We start from the raw sequence: 20,889 nt of genomic DNA, 5'->3' as shown, positions 1-20,889 counted from the left end.
GGCTTCCAATGAGCTACACCTCCCAATGAGCTGATTACACGCCTCTCTCAAGCGAGCGATAACATCGGGACAGGAATTACCAGAGGGATCAACACACACCCAATGCAATAGATAACCCTGACTTGAAAGACTACGCTATTTCAGCTCAGGAAAAAAAAAGAAACTCAACAGCGGACCGTGTTCAAATGTCACCGAGGTACACGTACCTTTGCAGTTACATCAAGCAAATTGGTGAGCGAATCAAAGGTGATCTTAATTTCACACATACAGGACAAAAACATGCAACTATGCAGTCAACAAACAAAGTTGTGTTTGTTTGGGAGCGGGGGGCACGAAGGCATGGTTGACAGTGACATATTTTTTCTGCCTGATTAATTTGACGAGTACGAAAGTAGTGTCAAGTGTAATATTTGATTAACCCAACCAAAATTGCCGTTCACGTGTCAAATTGAAATGAGCAGTCGCATTTTGATCGAAGGACAGGCTTTGCCACATTTCCACGGTGGGGAAAAAAAAATGAACGGATGAAATGCAAGATTGCGAAATGTGAATGTTAAAGGCAGCACGGCAGATGCACAGTCAGATCACACACAGGCGCGTACACTTTTTCACTCGCGCAACAAGGTCAGAGCCAAATTGTACACATGGTGAGCGAACGGCTGATGTATTAAGATTTCATCAGCGCAGGCGGCTGTGAAAAAGCCTCGTCAACACACATGCACTGTGTGTGCAAATGTGTTCACGAGTGTGTGTGTGTGTGTGTGTGTGTGTGTGTTTCACTCTCCAAATATGGCACCTCCATCTTATCATCTGTTGGAGAATATGGATGAGTGTGTTTATTGTCTTGAAGGCCATCTCTTCGGCTGTGTTTTGGACGAAAGCCATTCGTGCAGCCAACCGGGACTACTTTGATGGCGCGTCACCATTCCGCCGTGAATTCAAGCAGACGGTTGATGCAAAATCGACTTTTGCATTGTTTTGGGATCGTGGGGGAATTTGTTAATATTTACCTTCTGTTGCAGGAAATAAAGTGGTCCCTTCCGTTTTGGCCTCGGCCAGTTTGCCGGTCCTCAGCAACACCTCGGCAAAGTTCTCGGGGGGTACATCCTTGTTGGACGAATACACGTCTTGACTCTAAGAAAAACACCCAAAGACGAAAGACTGGTCAACAACAGCAAGAGTATTCCTACAAAAAAGAATCTTCTGACAGTTTGTACAAAAGTATTGGGACAGATTCCAAATTCAATCCAAAAACATTCAGAAATGGAAACCAGTTTTGAAAATTTAGTCCAAATACTTGAGCTGCAGCTCAAGTGTCACTATTGGTCCACAAGTACACACTAAATATTGATGGACCTTAAGCTGGATATCAAGGTTATGGAAAAAATGCTCAAACGGCTTACTGAAGATGGCGATTAAAGTGACATGAGTGGAGATCTATTGGCTTTGTCGGTTTCACCTCAGGTCAACTATTTTGAGCAAATCCACAAGGTTTTGTGTTTCTCGGTTGAAAAAAAAAAAGAAAAAAAAATGCTCAGGGTAATTCCTTTTTCCCCAGCATCAAAGGTCATTCCACTATTTTACTTAAATGTTTCTATTTCTGTAACTTCTTCTATTGACAGTTATGGCTGTGTACCATACGTGGCAGCGCCTTTGTTTTTGTTTTGTTTTTTTCCCCCACTTGTCAAGTCGTTTTGGATAATACGCCGTTGCGCCTCTTCCTCCTCTAATGCCGACAACTCCCAAATTGTTTTTGGCATTAAAATGACTTAGCGAAATCAATATTAATTTATTCCCCGCCTCGTTTTTTTAATTTTTTTTATTTTGAGCTGTTTGAAGTCATCTGGAGGAGGAAGAAAATCTAATTAAACGCCTCAAGTCAAGAACCCACTCAGGCATATTTGCTGTAATTTAAGAATGTTGCTCGAGGCGAGGAGGGGTAATAATAAGCGCATCCAGAATGCAAAAAAAGAACGGAAAGACATGGTCATGGACAACTGCAGTGTACCTCAGCAGGCATGATCTAATTGTTTATGACAGTGTATGTTTATGTTCAGTGGTTGTTTAACACACACACAAGAAACAATGGAACGTAGCTTCTTTTACACCGATAATTATCATATATGTTTGGACCCAATGAGCATTTTTTCCATTTTTATCTGATGATAGTTGTACAAAATCCAAATAAATGTTTACAAGAGTAGTCAATTAAGTTCCTAAGTTGAAATTAAAATGTGAATGTCTTCAGTTGAGAATTTAGAAAAGCCAGGGGTAACTTTAGGCCTATGGTTCATGCTAAGGTTAGAGCAGAGGTGTCAAACTCATTTTTGTTGCAGGCCACATTTTAGTTACCGGTACCGTTTTCCTTGGGGGGCCGTTATGAGTGAAACCATTTAAGTCAAGAATCATGTTTTATTCACCTATTGTTTAAGTTACTGTCATGAGAGGTTTGGCAACAAGAAAATGCTTACAGTGTCACTCGTATTTATTACAAATGAGAATTTGAAATTTTGATTTTAGCAAGCATCATGAAAGTTGATTTGCTTTCGTGGGCCACAGAAAATGTTGTGGCGGGCCAGATTTGGCCCCCAGGCATCGAGTTTGACACATGTGGGCTGGAGCTAGCTTTGGCTAGCTACTGTTAATTGAATTTCTATCTCATGATTATTTGTTCTAAAAAAACATTTACATACGAAGAGGCTAAATTTGGTAGTCCAAATTGGAATCAAAACATAAATATCTTTATTTGGGGTATTTACAGCGAATTTACAGCGAATACTAAATTCTAAGGCTAAAGCTAAATTTGGATCACGAGTGTCAATCAGCCTTTTAAATTAAGATTTTTGTAAAAAGTTCTCCAGAACTGAAGCAACAAAGGACTGTCAATGGTTGGTGACTTTTCCACAATGCGTTCCGTCGAAATTAGAAGCAAAACGGAGGTCGCATCAAGTGCACCCACTCACCGGGTCGACATAAGGAAGGTCAATGAGCTCTTGATAGAAAGAGCAACATCCTTGACGTTCCAGTTTGAAATTCTCACTCGAGCGCTCCTCACTGGCCTCATCTTGACCCTGAGAAAACAAAATTGAAAATGAACTTTATTCAACGCCGTCACGTATTTTCAAGGGCCGAGATGCAAGTCAAGAAGAACTCAAGAGTACATACATGACGGAAGCTGTACAGATGCACCGTAATCATCATCATAGATTTTATTCTATGCATTCATGAATATCGTCACTCTTCAGCAGAAATCTAGTCTGTCCAAATATGGTCAATTTAATTGTTTTTCACAAAATCGATACCATAAAGGTCATCCTTATTCTGGGGCATTATTAACCAATTGAAAGTTTGTGAACAAAATTCTGTTGAACATTCAACTATCTGAAAAGTGTTGTAAAACTCTTCCTGACTCTGCAGGAGCCAGGTCAAGTTATGTCACCTCAAGATTGAAAGTATAGATGTTTTTCTTGTGAGAATTAAGATTTATTTGTGTAAAGCAGTTCAGTTAAAAAAAATGTAAAGCTGTAATACTTCAGTGAAGAAGGAAATGGCCAGCCATGAAGGTAAGATTTATTTTAATCTATTAACTGGCATTGCTACTTAAAGGTTTTGTCTAGTCGAGGGGTCTGCTTGAACACAGACTTCCATGTGGACGACAGGCGCCGGCGTTGTGTCCTGCCTTTTTCATTGACGGCTTAAAAAAATACATTTAAGTAACATAAATACATACGTGCAGCGGGCGCAGGTAGTTGAGCGACCGCTTCCACCAGCGGTGATCGCTCACTGCGTTCAGCATGGCCTTGGTGGTCAGACCTGTCGTGGCCAGCACCTCCATGGTCTTGGCAGTCGTCATGTGGAGCAGCTCCCCTGCCGTCACCGCATGGGGACCCGCCGCCTGAAAGCAGACAAATATAGCGGGAGGATGGAGAGATGGATGTATAGCTCGGGAGGTAGGTTAGGATGAGAGAGAGAGAGAGAGAGAGAGAGACAAAGACATAGCTAGCTAGCTAGATGAGATTCACCACAGAATCTTCACCGCCATCTACCGGGATGTGTGGGCCATTACGGCAGTTGAAAAAAACTTGAATTCCAGACACAAGTTAGAGTAGACCCTCTTCATGCTGACAATCTTTCTGTTGAAAAGCACACTTGACGAATATATACGTCGGTGGCTGTATACGGCAGAATTGCAGTTGACGAGTATAATAACCCAAGGCAGTGAAAGAGTTAAGAGTGCCTGGTTTCCCACCCCCAGCGGGGAAGGACTTCAAAAGTCATATTTTGGAGGGCGAATGGCCTGGCCGCTGAATGTGTCATCAATACTTAAAACACTCACTCACTCAAGATGTTTGTTTTGAAGACTAAACACACTCGGAGGCCTCTGGAGATGCTTGGAGGGCGCGAGCGTCTTGAAAGGTGAGGAGCAGGGGACAACAAAATGACAGCAGATAGCTTCAAATGAGCAGCCATCCATCGTCAAAAGGCGACGCCATGTTAAGTCATTAAACATTAAACGCCAACTCAAAGCATCATAAAGTTGGCCCGGTTGACGGCCAGGTGAGAGAGTCAACGAGAGAGAAAAAAGGAAAAAGCATGAATTACCCAAAAGAACCGAGAACCCTTAACACCGGATTTACACCTCGATAAAGGTTCAGGAAGAACGTAGGAAATCACAAAATGGAGGACATTTGGAGCGGAAGGCCAGACAAGCTAATCGATCAGAGACTTTGGGGGTCAAATGTATGAACCAAATCCATACAAATAAACACACCTTGGATGAGTTGCTCTCATCGGCTTCGCTCACACTCTCTGTAATCTCAGGCTCCATTTGGTAGTTGACTGCCTGGTACAACACCTGCAGCACACAAAGAGCAGCACAAGATGGAGGGCATCCCTTTAGTTTTATTTCACGTTTGTTTAGGTACTGCGACAGCTTGTCATCAGAATTGATTTCATCGGTAATTTACAAACCCCAGCAAAAAAGCGCAAATCATCAACAAAATAAATACAATTCATGAAAATAAATACAAAATGAGGGGGGACTGGGTGAAACAAGACCTGAGTCTGCAGGTCGCTGGAGGCGGCCAGGACCGCGTGGATGTTGTCGGGCGGACAGTGTGTGAGCGAAAAGGCCAGTAGCTGTTGTCTGGCTTCCAGGTCGGTGAAGCCTTCGCATTGGCCCAGCAGACTACAAACATCCCAAGCCGGACTGTAACCTGAAAAACATGTCCAACTTTCTCACACTGTCTGCCGCATCCCTCGGAGCGATTTCCCTTGGAGCAATTTTACTCAGTGCGATTATTTTTTTTTTTTCCCCAAGCGAGACCAGACAAAACATAATCACATTAAATCCCAGCAGGCTAATTGTGTAAAGCACACGGAACAATTACACACGTCAATAGATTGTGTTCTAGTAATCGCGCTTCTGGGTGGCGCACACACAAAAGCAGTCGACCTTGAATCGGACCATCTGAGGCGGGATGCGAGCAGGGTAATTGTTTAAAACGCTGGCACATGTCAATGGAAAGGTCAAAAACAGACTCAATCCATCCAAAAATGAAGCTTCCAAAGAGGATATATAGCATCATGTCACATATGAAAAGCTCATCAACGCTTTAGGATTTTATTAACCATCCTTTCTTCTCTGTGTCTTCTTGCATGTGTTGAAAAAATGTATAGCCAAGGAACCAATGAAAAGAGGTCTTATCAAGCGGTACAGCCAACCATGAAAGCCACTAAAAGACGTCCACACAGTATAACACAAGCATAAAAAGATCAGATCGCTCATCTTCAACTGTCTGTTTATACACAACAACTTCAAATTTCAAGCTTCGAACTGGTCATTTTCAGTTGACGTTTAGCTCACACTCATTCCAAGTCTTCAGATGATGCTTATGTTATTTAAACATACAAGAAGCATCAATGCATAACGGCAAAGAAAAATTTGTTGTTTGAAGCTGCCCTGGGCATTGACAGCATCAACCCACTAACAGGCTCAACAAAGTACAAAGTTTCCCCAAATAATCAAGCAAGGAATTTGACACCTCTGCAAACTTTAGAAATTGCTCATTTTCGAGTTGCTGTTAGCAGATCAACAAATCGTAACATCATGCAATAATGTGTGTGTGTGTGTGTGTGTGTGTGTCTTGAGCTAGTAATTTATTTAGCGCTGCGCTAATAACGTACCTGCAGCCATGAGATCCTGACAGTGGATGTAAGAAGCCTTGAAGTCCAGACACTGGAGGGCTTGTTCAGCGAGCAGGGTCAACACTTGGCCTTTGCGGGTAGCCTCATCATGCCCTTGGCACGCATATGCACACGCGCGCACACACACACACACACACACACACACGTAAATGCAACTTGTAAAAAAATTATTTGGCTTCATCTCGATGAACACGCCAAACTCATAATCCTGCTCGTCACGTCTAACATCTGTCTCAATAAATCTCATTCCTCCTGCCGAAGGTCGGAGAGACGAGTTCGCATATTAATCGCCGTCCGCCCCAATAAATGAGGTTACTGCGGTGGCTCTTCATCTCTGCCGGGCACAAATTAAATTGGAGAAAGAAGGCATAAAGGAGGGAATCAGTGCTGCATGACACAGTGTTGGCGGGATTGCTTTTGGTGTCGAGCATTGTTTCTTCTATCAATGACAAAACATGATCAACTAAAAAATATATACTGTATCTATTTTTACAAGGATGATGTAAGGTGTAAGAGAGGATGTAAGGTGTGTGTTTTGTATAGGCTGCTCAGTACAATATGACTGAAGAAACAATTCAACCCGCATTACCACTGGAGTAGTTCCAGTCAAACAATAGCTGTGTTTGTGTTACTGTTACAATGTTACAAATGTTTATTTGACTGTCTATGTCGAGGTGTTGCTTGGTTTACCACCAGGTTAGTTCCTTTGGCGATGACATAACTGGAATTCAAACGTACTTTAAATCAGAATGTGCTGAAATATATCTATCTTACCGAGCTTTCTGACCGGAAAAATAAGTAATGTTGACAACTCCACATTTATGTATTATTATTAAGTATTGAGCGTCATGGAACACTGCTAATTATGTACTTTAAAGCTGGAGATTTTTTACATTCATGTAGACTACCATACACAATGTAAAAATCTGTGGATTTGGCATAGAGCCTAGTGGAACATCACTAGTAGCTATCCATGGGGTTCCGCTATTTATGATGGAATTCTGTTTCTACAGTGGTGACAGGACCATGACGTCGGAACATGTAGTCCATGACTAGACCATGCAGAATAATGTAAGATGAGTTTTTAGGGCAAGTGACGCCGTTTAACACATCATGGAAATTTTTCCGTATCATGTGGGGAACCCATTCATGAGTACAAGGCTGCAAGGAGGCTCTTTGGAGCATCACTACAAAGTATCCACGCAAGTCTGCACAATGTCATTCAGGGCCAACTTCAGGTGTGGGGTGGGGCCATCAGCTGAATGTCCATTCCAAAATCCTGAATGCCAGGCAAATGCTTCATGATCCTTTTTTCCTCCTCATCCTTTCTGTGGTGGCCATGCCGATGAGAAATCAAAATTAAAAATTAAATTTGCAGTCCGAGAGCTGTGTATCCTTCAAAAGCAGCCCATGTCACATTTTATTTGAAAACGTGTTTATTCCACCTCTCATCTCTTGCTGTCTGTGGTGAGAGGGCGCCCGATGATTGGATGCAAAGACAACAAAATGCCCTGAGGCCAGTCTTTGGGATATGAATTAATTTTTTGGGGGGGGAGGGAGTGGGAGTTAGGGAGGGGAGTTTAAATAAATCTAATTATTTTGTCTCCATTAAATCAAACATGAACTTTAAAAAAACAAAAAACCTTTGCTATTATGCCTTCTTTGTTTGCCTTCAGTTGTCAATCAACGGAGAGCCACAAAACAGATACTGAAGATGAAGATAGTGTCAAGTATTGCTCTGAACAACCAATGAGAGGATAGAAAATTGCTTCTGTCATCAAGGGCCAGCCATCTGGTGCTGTGAAGGCAAATTTGAAACACGACTGCGATAAACAGCTGCATTGCTTAGTGAAGTCACTGTACTAATGATCATGTGAATGACGCATGTTGGCTAAGCCAAGCACGGTGAGGTGGGCCGGCGGGCGCGCGGAGTATGAAGCCAAAGTACCTGCCACTCGCAGAAGAGACGCCACACTGAGCAGAGTGGTGGACTGTTTGTAGGCTGTGGCGCAGTGGGTGACGCACTCATTTACCAGAGTCAGCCGGTCGGAGCGCAGACGCACTGCACGGCGGGACACAAAGGCAAAACCTCAGACAGGAAGGCACACACTCATTTCCAAAACACAAATGGGTGGAACATTTCCAAAGTGCAATCGGTGCTAATACAAATCATGACCATTGAAAATGAACAAATGAAAAAGATTTTACTTTTTTTTTTAATTAATTGAAAATATTTTCAAAAATAACCAACACACTTAAATTGTGAGAAAAACGTAAGGCAACAATAAAATGAAATGAGAATACCAACATCAATGAAAATATCAAAGTAGAAAATGTTTAACAATAACATCAACATTTGTTTCAATTTCGTGTTTTCAGTGCTTTAATTTTATACATTTTACATTTCCTAATTGTAGCATTCATGTGAATATTTTCACCCCATCTATTTAGTTCTCATTATAATATTTTTAATTTGAATATCTTTGAAATATTTATTCATCTTTAATGTGGAGATAAGGAACACCATGAATTGAAAGGTTAGCTAGGTTTAACTTAAATAGTTTGAACACATTTATTTTTTTTTAACATTTATAGCTTGAACATAGAGGCAAGGAACAACAGAAAAAAAAAACGTTTTTAAAAGTGGTTATTTCACTTGTAAGTCGCCAGCAGCAACGGTAGAATGCTTTGGGCCTTGCAAAAAAATGAATTCCGTAATTGTGTGGAAGGTGCCACACACATCACCTGATGCTGAAAGAGCTCATCTATTATCAAATCCTTCCATTCAGCACCTCCATGTGTGCTTTAGATGAGAACAAAATAAAATAAAAACGTGTGTATGTGTGTTCCTCTTTTTAGACACACAATGGCACTTGCCCTGAGCGATGGAAAAAGTCGTACAATAACCTTACACAAACAAGCTTTTCTTTGGCTTTTCTTTCTCCCCCCGTGTCGCCTTTGTCTCGTTATTTGGCAATGGAACTCGGCTCGGGTGGGAATAAAACATTTTTAAAAAGAGGTTTGCTGAGAGGGGGGCATAAGACAGGAGGAGAAAAGGGTTCCGAGGTGAGTGACGAGGTGAGGGATGGGGACAGGTATGTAATATTATAAATGTTAGTCCAATAGAAAAATGAGCAATTTAAACGGTCTAGATTTGCCCTTTTTAAAATATTCCTAGTCGGCCGCAGTTGCCCCGTCTTTCAAATAATCCTAATTGTCCGGAGTTTTTGACGCTAATACAGTCGCACTTTCAAACCAAACAGCAAATGCTGTTCAGCGTTAAGAATCACGCTTGCTGGGCTTGTCCACTAGATGGAGCTCTGACTCCATTCAATCCAAGACGCGACTTTTCTGAGAACATGGCGGATTATCCGTCGTGTTCCGTTGGTGCAGCAGAGACTCCTCACTCGGCATGATTTTACTTTTACAGCTAAATCTTCTGCAACAAGTCCAGATGAAGGACAGTATCAAAGACATGTTCTTAAATCCACCATGTATGACAACCAGAAGGGCAAATGGTTTCTAAAACGTTTCTAGCGTTTGCGCGAGTGTGGACACAACTCACTCTTCCAACCTGCTGATGGCACGAAAAGCTCAGCAGCCACTTGTCTGGCTGTTTGATTGTCACTGTCACCGGGTGAAGCCATTTTCAAAGTTCCCCATAAAGCAGATGGCTTTTACCTTGTAGCGGCAGGATGTTGACGCCAAAGTCATGCAGCAGGCTGAGGGAGTCGATGAGGTCGAGCTCCTCTTGAACGGCTGGCGGGCAGTCGCTGATCAGCTGCAGACAAGCCCTGAAGGACACAACACCCACACCTAAGACAATAACGTCAACCGGGTGGGGGGGGTCGGGTGGGGGGGGGGGGATACGTTCCACACGCACCCGTAATGCGAGCATATGTGAAAAGCCATCAATGGGCTGACAGAAATTCGACATCGATCTCAGGATAATTCGAATACAGCTCCTACTTAACACACACGGAGCAGCAACACATAAACACTCACAGGCATGTCTTCTCTCTGCGGAAACCCGGTGACAAGGAACTATGACAAAGTGTGGTGAGGAGCTTCATTTAATTCAGAGGTTGTGTTTTGCTGCCATCTTGCAGCATTTATGGGCAATCCTCAAGCTTTTCAGTGAGGGAGGCAGATTTTCACGATTGTCGGCAAAGCTGGTTAAAATGAAAGCGGGGGCGGGAGCACTGTATGTTTATTGGGGTTGCAGCGTCAATAACAAAAGGCAGCAATTATACCGAGTGCGTTTTGTAGCAGGGCCAAATGAGCCGCTTCATTACGGCCAAATCAAACATTATTCAGATGAATGTGATGCGCCTCCGAGATTCGCATGCTTTGCCGGAATAAACAACATTCCCACTTCACTCCACTTAGTACGCAAATGAGGCGCTCTTGTTGCCGGGCCGTTCCATCGCGTAGTCACGCCGGCGGTGAGAAGAGAGAGAGAAGGGGAGGGGGGCGGGGGCGAAAATAAATGATTGAAAAAAATTAAATAAAATTGGGCTTCAGACCAGTTCGGTCTGTGCAATCAATGATACTTTATTTGCACAAAAGCATTTTGGGATTTCTGTCAGACAATTAACGCATTCACTCCCAAAGACGTTTTTAAACGTCTTTTCAGACTTGGTCTAGAATTGGCTGGTACTGAATGAGTTAATGTTGAGTCGGAATATCCGGGAAATCTTTTTAAGGAAATGGAAAACAAATCCAAACCTTCTGTGGTCTACCTGGTGCAAAAACTACAATGGCCGATTGTTACCAAACACGAGGAAGCAATGGATTTGGGCGCAGGCCTCACCTGGCCAGTCCCATGCAGGGGTCGGTGAGCGTGGTGGAGGAGTTGAAGTACTCCCTGGCGGCCGCCAGCACCAACTCCACGCTGCTGTCGTACGCCACCTTGACGGCGGAGCCCTTCCCACGCGACAACCCACCGACAAAATCTTCCTGGCTGATCTGGGAACAGCCAAGGGATGACGAGACACGCTTCACAAAACGGACTCCGCTGGGAAGCGCAAACGTACCGTGGAACAGTGCATCAGCTGTCCCGCCAGACGCACGTTCTCCAGCCGGCTGGAGCAGAGCAGAGACTCGACAAAGATCTGCAGTCAAAGTTGGAATTGCATTTTAGAAAAAGCTTTCTTAGTTCCTTGGCTTTTAACACAGCATAAGATTGGACTCTTCCATTTAATCGTATTTATTTGTATTCTTTTTACTTTGTTACTGTTTTATTGTTGATGTGAATTAAGTTATCTTTAATTGTCTTATGATCGATTTGCATCTATCTACAACACTTAGTTCCGGCTGGTGTTGCTGCTCAAGTGCTCCACTAAAAAAACAAAACAAAAAAACATTGAGTTAAGCTGAAACGCAATTTAGGAACATTACATTTAAAAAGTCAAATGTAAAGTAAATGTGAAACTTGGATAAACATTTGGAATTGTACATGAAAAATAAGGGAAGAAATTTCAAATTAAAAATTAAATTAAAAAAACTTTTTTTTTCAAATAAATTCAACAAATACCAAATAAATAAAACATTTAAACAAACATTTTCAAATATATGCGCCGTTCAAAAATGAAATACAAACTGGCAGGAAAAGATAAATCCGGATTTAAAAGGCAAAGTCGGATGACCAAAAAATGATTTGAATAAATAATACTGCAAAAAAAATAAAAGCAATGAACTGATTCTTCATTATCACATTTAATTGCATATTATTTCCATTGCACCTGGTGGCATGTGTGTGCTTTCAGACACGTGTAGACATTCTGCTGCATGTCCAGCAGATCCTGCAGCAGACCCCTCCACAGCGACTCGCCCACTGCAGGCTTCCTGCACACAAAATATGAGCTCCAAACTAATTACCTCCGATGGGACCTTAATCCATATAATCAGTCCCGAGATCCAAAAGCACATAAGCACAGTACTAAAACAGGGGCATGGTTATTGTGTGACATCTCATATGGTAGCTGATAATCACGCAGGCGTGCCAACGAGCGTTGCACCGCGGCGTCGTACTTGCGTCCGGTGTGTCGGCACAGCTTGACCATGAGCTGGTGGGCTTCCTCTGGGGTATTCTGACTGTTCCTGACGTACGAAACGGGCTTCTGCAGGCCGTGTTTCTCCAGAACCTCGGCAACGCTGCAAACGCAAGCATGGAGTTGGAAGTCACACGTATGCTATTCAGGTAAAACAAGTTGACAGGTTGACTGGTGAAAACCAGGCTGCTCATTATCCTGACGCCAGCAAATCCAGACCGAAAAAGCCAGCGCGAGGCGACGAGCTTTCGCTGTGCATTTATTAGCAGCTAAAAACAGCTTTCTTTTGGAGAATCTCACAGGGTGGAGACTGGAAACGTACGATCTGAGTCGTCTTGTGTTTTTCTCTTCGAGTTTGTACGGAAAGTACACGTGCACACAAACGTACACACGATTCAGGATTTTTTGGGGCAATTGAGACGGACCCTTAAAATGGCCTCTTCCAACTAAACGGGAAGGCTTTCTCTGTGTTTTCAGGCATTGGTTCTCAAAAAAATGTTTGTGGGGTAACTAATGTTCCTGAATTTTGTCATGATGACTCTTGGAAAATGCCAAAATGATGACTATAAACCAAAATGGTCAACTTTCTGTCTTTTCGGGGATGGCTGCTTGAGATTTTTTGTGGGTCTACTCATGATAGACACACCCGCCATGTCATGATGGTGAGTGCAAGTGCCTTTGAGGGGGCCAGGTTTTCAAAAGGAGCCACACTGAAATGATGTAAATGAGTTGTAACGGGCTTAGAAGTGTGTGAGGTGAATTCATCAAGATATTACGAGCTGTTACTATTATGAGCTATTTCATTCCAACACATTTTTTCCCCATCAGCGGTATCTTCGGTGTAAAATAAAACTAAGCAAATATTTTGTTATCCGCCTGTTTTTCGAAAATCAATGCGGGAGCCAACCTGCATTTCCAATTTAACGTAACATGAGAGTGTTGACTAATTTACATAAGTCCTCCCCCTCAAAGAAAATGTTTAAAAAAGATACGGCAACACTGAACCATGAAGCCGACTTGCTCCTCCTCCTCTACTCATCTGCATTTCCTTCAGTCTGCCACCCTTTGCCCTCCCCACAGGTACTCCTCCGCCCCATTCTTCCCCATCACGGGTGCGTGTTGAGGAGTTCACCCTGAGGGGAATCGAGGAGGAGCAGATGAAAAAGAGCAGAGCGACATGTTGGTGATTTTAAACCGCAGCATCGAAAAACGCCCCAGGCCGTTGAAATGCCACGGGACCGTTGCTGCTGCTTTGAAATATTTGTGCATGTGTGTCTGTGCGTGCGCGCGTGATAACTGCGGTTGCTGTTCTCCATCAGAGGCCCATTATGAGGGGATGATGGGAGGCGACAATCACTCCAGAGTGAACATCTCAATTGCTGCACGATAGCCATTGGTTTTCCTCACTTTTCCTGATCTTAACTAAAACCAAATCGCACAAAATCCAAAGCAATATTTCCCTTTGGAGATGATGTAAAACCCATTTACCCGGAGGACATAGTGGCGCAACCTCCTGTCAAAAGTGACGATTCGAAACAGAAGAATGTTTAATGTATTAAACATTTGAACAGACTTTTTCATTGATCATATGATGTAGAGGTAAGATCGGGACAAAAAATCCGGCCCAACCCGACTCGGCCCGAGCCCGACCAATTAATTAACTTGATTTGCAGGTCCGAGCCCGAAGCAAATCCGAAATGCCATATTTTATTTGTGAGGACTCGGGAGGAGGAGGGGTGATTTCTGATAACAAAGCCTGTCTTTTGTAATGAAATCTAAGTTAAACAAGACTGTCCAAACATTTACATCTTTTACATTTCTGTTTCTGCAGAGGCTCCATTAACCGACAATTTTCCATCATTGACGGATTTTTTTAAAGAGTTGACGGGAAAAATTTAAGGCCGGCCGTCATTTTGACGGGTTGAAAATTGGGCCATATGCCACAGCAGCAGTACGTCCTTAAGAATCTAGCGCGGCACTTGAAGACAGAGAAGCGGCGAGACAAAGAAGAACAAAGATGGGTGGATAATAGACAGAGACAGGAAGGAGTTCTTTGAATTGTCATTGCAATAGTTTCGTACAGTACGTGTTGTGAAGAGGCGACTTCTGTTTTTTTGCGAAAACTATTCACGGCCTCGAAACGCCTCAGCGCACTGTGACGTTTGGGTAGCAATATCACAGTGCGTTGTTATATATTTATTCTTTAAAAGTCAGCGAGAGAGAAGTCCGACTCGGCCCGACCCGAAATGGATTATTTAGCAATCAAACTATTTTGTGCTGTTTTATTGCATGCAGCTGCTCAAGAAGCCACCATGTGGTCAGAGATAGTGTTGCAAATCTATTGTACTGCAAGCTTTTATTTTGAAGTTTTTTTTTTGACAGGATGTGTTTCACAGATGTTGCCTGAGTGTGATTGCTTTTGAGTTGTCCATCAAAGCTGGTACAGTGGAAGGCATGTTGCCATCCAATGAACCTACCTGACTTAGGAAATGCCTTGGATGAGTGGCTGTTTTTTGTAAGAAAAATAAGAGCATGTACAAAATCCAGACTATCCAGACTAAATTTAGATGTGGGGGGCGGGGGGTCCACTGTATCAGGGAAGAAGAAATGTGGTTGGCGTTACCTGAGGTGCTTCTCCAGTTTGTCCACCCGATCGTGCAGAGATGATGTGACGTCCGTCTCTGGCCTGGAGAGTTAGAAAGACAGCATTTTTTTTCAAGGATTTTTTGAAAGTGAATTTTTGGGTGACCAAAATCTGGCCCGGGGACCATTTGCAGCCCACTTCATGAAGTTTATTGGCTTGGCGTAAATTATAAATGAATTATGAATTTAAATTTGTCATCGTTTTTTGTGGGGGCCGAGGAAATGGGAAAAAGTTCAGTTTTTTTCTATTGCAAAAATCTTTGAAATGTGCATGAATTTTAATGGTTGTACATCACTACTTACACCAAGTTAGATTCAATTATTTCAATTTAGCAGTAGATTTTATTCATTTTGTTTGTTTTCCAAAAGCATGTTTCTTGCCTGCCTCAGAAACGACCTGCCCTGATTTTTCGGTATTTTGTCCTGGCTAAGCGGAAAAGATTCAGCCGAGCCTGTCAATCAGAAAGCTGGAAACATGTTTCAATTGAATAATGTGGCCTGTTTTGCGCCCGCTACGAGGCCAACCTAAAAATAAGAGACCCCCATGACGCTTCGCCTCCAGGCTGACGATTCTGGGTCAGGCTGCTGCGGCACTCGCTCGAGAGTTGACCCAGGACCAACTAGCCCTAGCATGTGTGTGTGCGTGCGTTGCCCGCTTTTTATGTCGCAGATTGTCTGTTCTATTTAAGCACAACTCATTCCACCTTTCCATCCCCTTCAGTCCTCGTCTCCCTTCAGAAAGCACTTGCGCATCTCTTTTCCCCATAAAGCAAAAGCACAAGTGCTCAGTATATAAGAGCCTCTTAAAAAAAGCATTCCGTGTATGACAGCGAGTCAGACGCATCGAATGAAACGGTGCTGTAATAGTCAATATATCGGGAAAAATGCATTTGAGTTGCTGTTGTCTGGGGCAGCAAAAGCTTGATCACTTGTACAGAAGACATGTGACGGCATATAAGGATCAAGGTTCACACAGGGAGCAGGATCCAATAAGAAAAAAAAGTCCTGTAATGTATTCGGCCTCACTGTTTTCAGATTTGTTTTGGGGGGGGGGGGGTGCTGGTTGCTTCTTTTAAAATGCATGCGGTCTCTCAAGTGGAAAGCAAGCAGAACAGAGTGGAGCTGCAGTTTTAGGAGTCCCAATGAGAGATAAGGGAGCCAGGTTTTGTTTTTTGGCCTTACCCGAAGCCCCTCTGAGGCAGACACTCCAGGATGTCATAGCACAGGCTGAGCTGGTCGTCTCTCTCGCTGCAATAGATGCACTCCAGTGCCACCGCCATCAGCTGGTCGGGGTCCCCGATCACTTTCTGCGCACACTGAATGAAAGAGAGGAAAAAAAATGAATGAATGCAAATGAACACTTGGTGAAACGAATCACAAACGATTTGATCTTAAAATAATACAAAATTTGTCAAGAACCCTTTTTGATGCTGTGTTTTAATTCATTTTTCTATAAATTGACAAAGTAATATAATTTTTGGAAAAAAAGTGCAGCTGCTCAGATTTCACGAATCTGGGTCATGAAAAGCGGCAGTATTTAATTCAGAAAAATAAATCTGTTTCAAGATATTTTGCCAAATTAGTTTTACAAGTTAGAAATAATAAGAGGGATCAAATATTTCCAGAAATGTACAGTACTAATGTATTAGTTTTGTCTAAAATGATTTCTGTAAAAAAAATTGTTTTTTTTCATGGCACTCACGTCAGGTTTGGAGTGCTGGAAGATTAGGAGCGGGAAGGCCAGGTCGCTGCAGGCCAGTCCCACCAGGAAGTCCCACAGCAGACGCTCGGCGGCGCCCTCCTTCTGTCGCTCGCAGCGGTGCAGAAAGGGCACCATCCACTGGAAAGCGTCTTTCACGTAGTGTTCCTTGCAGGACTGCTGGCGCAAAGACATTGATTAACATGACAAAAGAAAATGAACACAATTATTTTAAATGGCTTGCGGCACGGTGATTGACTGGTTAGCACTGCCGCCTCACAGTGCTGAGGTGCAGGGTTCGATTCCGGCTCCTCCGTTTGCATGTTCTCCCCGGGCCTGTGTGGGTTTTTACGTCTATGTGTAATCGGCAATTGGCTGCCAACCAATTCCGGATGGACCCCGCCCACGGCCCAGAGACAGCTGGGATAGGCTCCAGCATGCCCACGAACCTCATGAGGATAAGCGGATTTGAAAATGAATGGATGGATGGCTTGCTCTCTTTGACCATGCTCTGAAACAAGCAGTTTTTTGGGTCTCGAATTAGAAGGGAGAAGGATATCTCAAATACAGTACTTGAACTTGGCTGATCTGTGATAAAGAAGGACATAAGATGCATGCAAAGGAGGTTGTTCAATTGAAGAACATAGAGAGCGAGAGAGTCCCAGCTGGGCAGTCAAACGGTTGTTGTCGTGGCAGTAAACGACATTTGCTGGCTGTCTGGCGGCCCGCTTGGCTGATCTTACTGGCGCAGCTCCTGGCAGGCCCAAGTAACAGGCTGCACATTAGCGGCCATTCTCCTCAAATAACGCACTCCAAGGACACTGTGGTCGCTACGCTAGCCGCAATCGCCGCTGTCAGCTTTTATTAGTGTGCTCCAATGAGAAAGGAAAACAAACACTGCGGAACAAACGACACCGTGAAACGTCCGTACTTGTAATGACTAACAGGAAAAGAACGTTTAGGAAAGCTGTTGCCTTCAAACTAAATTCACAAATATATATCAGGATTTTTTTTTTTACAGTTTTATACAAATTATAGAAAAAGTATTTTTAAATCAATCAAGCAAATTTTAATATCCTTTGCCATGATAGGATAAGAATGATTTGACAAACTTTGAAACCAACTAGTCAAACACAAAAAGTACCAAAAACATTTCAATTATAAGAAGTGTGACACCAACTTTTGATGGGGTTTTTATTTGCTCAAATTATTTGAACAAATCATTAATGCAATTGCTTTTTTGATTTTGCCACAAAGGATGACAAAATACCCCTTAACAAAATAAAAGAAATCTACATAAAAAAAAAATAATGCTAGGTTTAGATTATCTCCCAAATTTACATCAACACTTTTTTTCTACGCAGAACAGTAGCCGGTTTGATCGATACTGTCACAAATGATTTGCCTTACGTTTTTCATGAGCAGGCGAAGCTTGTCGATGTCGGCGAGCTGCTGCAGGTCTCGTAGGGTCAGGTTGATCTCGCCCAGCGTCTCATAGACGAGGGTCTCTAGCGTCACCAGGTCACTGCAGAGCAGGTCCAGCCCGGGGACGGCGCGCTCCGTCCCCAGACGCACCAACGACAGTGCACAGTCCACCTGAAATGCAACACATTCGGACATATATCCTTCAGCGTTGTTTGTGTATAACTTATTGTCTACAGTTTTTGTTTGGTGTCAAATTTGCATTTTTGTTCTTTTACAAATAAAAGAATACTAATGATTTATCTCCATTCCAACAGGGGCACATCACTTTTACAAAAATATATTAGAAAATTAGTATTAAACACACACAAAAACGTTTTAGAATATGCACAATTGGCAATTTTACAATAAAATTGCATTAAATTTTATTTCACCTTGACCAAGGTATGCACGCAAAGGGTCCGGACTTCCCTTTGCTGTCAAGCGCGTGAGCACACGGGTGGGGAAAAAAATAGTGTACGGGGCTGAGGTGTAAAGGGACTGAGGTAAGATCCCTGGGGACTCCCGAAGTAACGTGATGCGCATAGCAAGAAAGGCAGATGCGGTCTAATTAAAAAAGAATAAGGGAGAGAAGAAAAGAAGCAGAGAGCTGCTGCTGTGATTCCCGGAGATTAATAAAGACGGTGTCTTACACACTCATGCGCGTACGAGTAGTGGCATCATCAGAGTGGATGATGAAAGGTGTGATTTCCCTACAGTTGTCTTGAAAAATGAGCAATGAACCCGTAAATCCTCAAAACGACGGCAGCACACTTGTGAGTGCTGTCAACAAGACAGGAGAATCTGCTGTTACAAGCTGGATCAATGAGTGGGAAGAAGGTAAAAAGTGTGGAGTGGGCCTGATGTGACAACATCAGAAGTTCATGTGAGCCTGGTCACTCGTGTCTCAAGGCAACGCTGCAAAAGGTGATTGAGAAGGTGGCTGGATGTGGTGGGCGGGCGGCAGCTAGGCGTTGGGCGTACCTGTCGGGAGCAGGATTCTATATCCCGCGCTCGGCTGCAGTACCAGTCGCCCAAGAGCCGCACGGAAGGCGTCTGCGAGCGGAAGCGCAGCAGATCCGGAGCGTCCTCGTACAGGAAGGCGTCATCGTCAAACGGGTTCTGTTCCAACACTGCCCTGACCGAGGTTATCCGGACACTTAGTTAGAATAGAGTCGTGAAATAAAAAGCATGTTGCGACGAGTGTTTTGAATGGAATTTAGCATTTTTTTTAAAATGGAAGAAAAAAAATGCAAATCTGGAGGAAAAAGAAAAAGTAGCTCTACATTTTGAAGTATTTCTCTTTGTTTTTTAACTTAAATTTTGTTTTCATTACATCCAAAACAGAAAGAACTTGTCTTTATGGGGAAAAAAATGGTGAACTGTGTTTTAAAGAGAAAAGTGTCAATACAAAAAATAGAAACAGCAATCATTAAAAAATTAGAAAGAGGAAACATTTTTTTGTTTTGTTTTTGTTTGCAAAAATCTCAAAATTTGGAGATACAAATTAATTTCTTTGTGTTTCTTTCACATTCTTTATCATGTGCAAAAAAAGGGGCCACCATGAATCATTCAGTTTTGTGCATACTTTCATTTTTTCTGTTTTATATTCTATTATGTTTTTATGAAGTGCAATATGATCTCATTTTTTAGAAAGAAAACACACTGCTGTCTTATTTTTTTATTTTTTATTTTTGGAGGATGCTGAGGCAGATTAACTCATTCACTCCCAAAGACGTTTTTAAACGTCTTTTCAGACTTGGTCTCGAATTGGCTGGTACTGAATGAGTTAAAGGCATTTCCATTCATTTGCTGTGGGGAAAGATGATTTGAGAAAACCATGAGTTGCTTATGGCTCCCTTTCACATTCGGAAGACAGGGCTGATTATTTTTCGCCACCTGGACCCACACTAACGGAAGATGGGACAGCATTTTACGAGAGGAGCATTGTGGGATCTTACCTGCACTGGTCCGCCTCGCACCAGTCGGTCTGTCGGTGCCGCTGCTCGTCCCAGGCCATCAGCGCCTGCTCGCCTCGCTCGTCCACGCTAACCACAAAAACACAATACAAAAACATCTTTATTTGGATAGCGCTTTCACAACAGCTGCAGCTGTAACAAAGCACTTTACAAAACAGTATATAATAACAGAAAAGACAAAAAAGACAGCATGGGAAAGAAAACTATTTTCTTTTTTCAACATTTTCCATACTTGGCTATGTTTTTAATCAGTCAAATTTGTCAGGCTTTTCAGTAACACTCGTCTGTGTGGTGTGTCACATTTGCAAGACATTTTATTTCCACTTGAATGGGACTCCCGGTGTAAAACGACCATGACAAACCCGCAAAAGCTTCTCTGTGCAGTGATTAACGTCTTGACAATCCTAAAGCCCAAAACAATCATCCAAGTGGCAAGCGATTCCTATTAAAAATGGAACGTTTATCTTTCAACAAGTTCATTCATTTACACGCGGAATTTGAAAAAAGACGAAGAGCCCCGGAAGGTTGTCTTTAAAAAGGAAAATCTCATATGAAAGAAAGATGGAGAGTAAATATTAATGTGAGAGCAAAGATGTGGGGAATGAATAATTCCGACAATCTTCTCGAGTTTTGAGCGTGTCGGGGGGATGGAATAAAGGATAAACAGACAAATTCACAAGCCAAGTGGTGAATCTTTGGAGCTTCCCTTTCTTTTTCTGCTACTGTAACCTGATCAATAATCGCGGCGGGGCTGCTTGCCGCTGCTTTTTCTTCTTCCCCCCTCCCGCATGCTCACTCGCTCTCGTGCTGCAGTGCGGCCGGCGCACTTAAGCTGCCGGACGACGGG

At 42.8% G+C, this 20,889-nt stretch overlaps 1 protein-coding gene across 5 annotated transcripts in view; it reads right to left on the bottom strand.

The window, feature by feature from the left end:
* Nucleotides 1-20,889, bottom strand: part of nbas (NBAS subunit of NRZ tethering complex) — an 89,171-nt gene that overhangs the window by 40,526 nt on the left and 27,756 nt on the right. For 3 of the 5 annotated variants that reach the window (XR_007960066.1, XM_052052606.1, XM_052052609.1), the window contains exons 22-39: nt 20,025-20,111; nt 19,048-19,201; nt 18,013-18,198; nt 16,606-16,782; nt 16,086-16,219; nt 14,884-14,946; nt 12,241-12,363; nt 11,952-12,054; nt 11,244-11,321; nt 11,021-11,175; nt 9,889-10,001; nt 8,156-8,269; nt 6,187-6,300; nt 5,059-5,216; nt 4,772-4,855; nt 3,731-3,895; nt 2,964-3,071; nt 1,011-1,134 (exon numbers count right to left, since the gene is read on the bottom strand). Coding sequence is in view for 4 of the 5 variants with exons in the window: in XM_052052606.1 (XP_051908566.1) it covers nt 1,011-1,134; nt 2,964-3,071; nt 3,731-3,895; nt 4,772-4,855; nt 5,059-5,216; nt 6,187-6,300; nt 8,156-8,269; nt 9,889-10,001; nt 11,021-11,175; nt 11,244-11,321; nt 11,952-12,054; nt 12,241-12,363; nt 14,884-14,946; nt 16,086-16,219; nt 16,606-16,782; nt 18,013-18,198; nt 19,048-19,201; nt 20,025-20,111 (2,240 nt within the window). In the remaining variant the exon portion in view is untranslated. The remainder of the gene's footprint in view (nt 1-1,010; nt 1,135-2,963; nt 3,072-3,730; nt 3,896-4,771; nt 4,856-5,058; nt 5,217-6,186; nt 6,301-8,155; nt 8,270-9,888; nt 10,002-11,020; nt 11,176-11,243; nt 11,322-11,951; nt 12,055-12,240; nt 12,364-14,883; nt 14,947-16,085; nt 16,220-16,605; nt 16,783-18,012; nt 18,199-19,047; nt 19,202-20,024; nt 20,112-20,889) is intronic. The other 2 variants (XM_052052608.1, XM_052052610.1) reach the window with 1 other exon arrangement.

Source organism: Hippocampus zosterae, chromosome 19, assembly GCF_025434085.1.
Source record: "Hippocampus zosterae strain Florida chromosome 19, ASM2543408v3, whole genome shotgun sequence".
In the NCBI taxonomy this organism is placed as follows: domain Eukaryota; kingdom Metazoa; phylum Chordata; class Actinopteri; order Syngnathiformes; family Syngnathidae; genus Hippocampus; species Hippocampus zosterae.
Note: the sequence above shows the minus strand (reverse complement) of the source record. Positions and strands in the feature narration are given on the sequence as shown.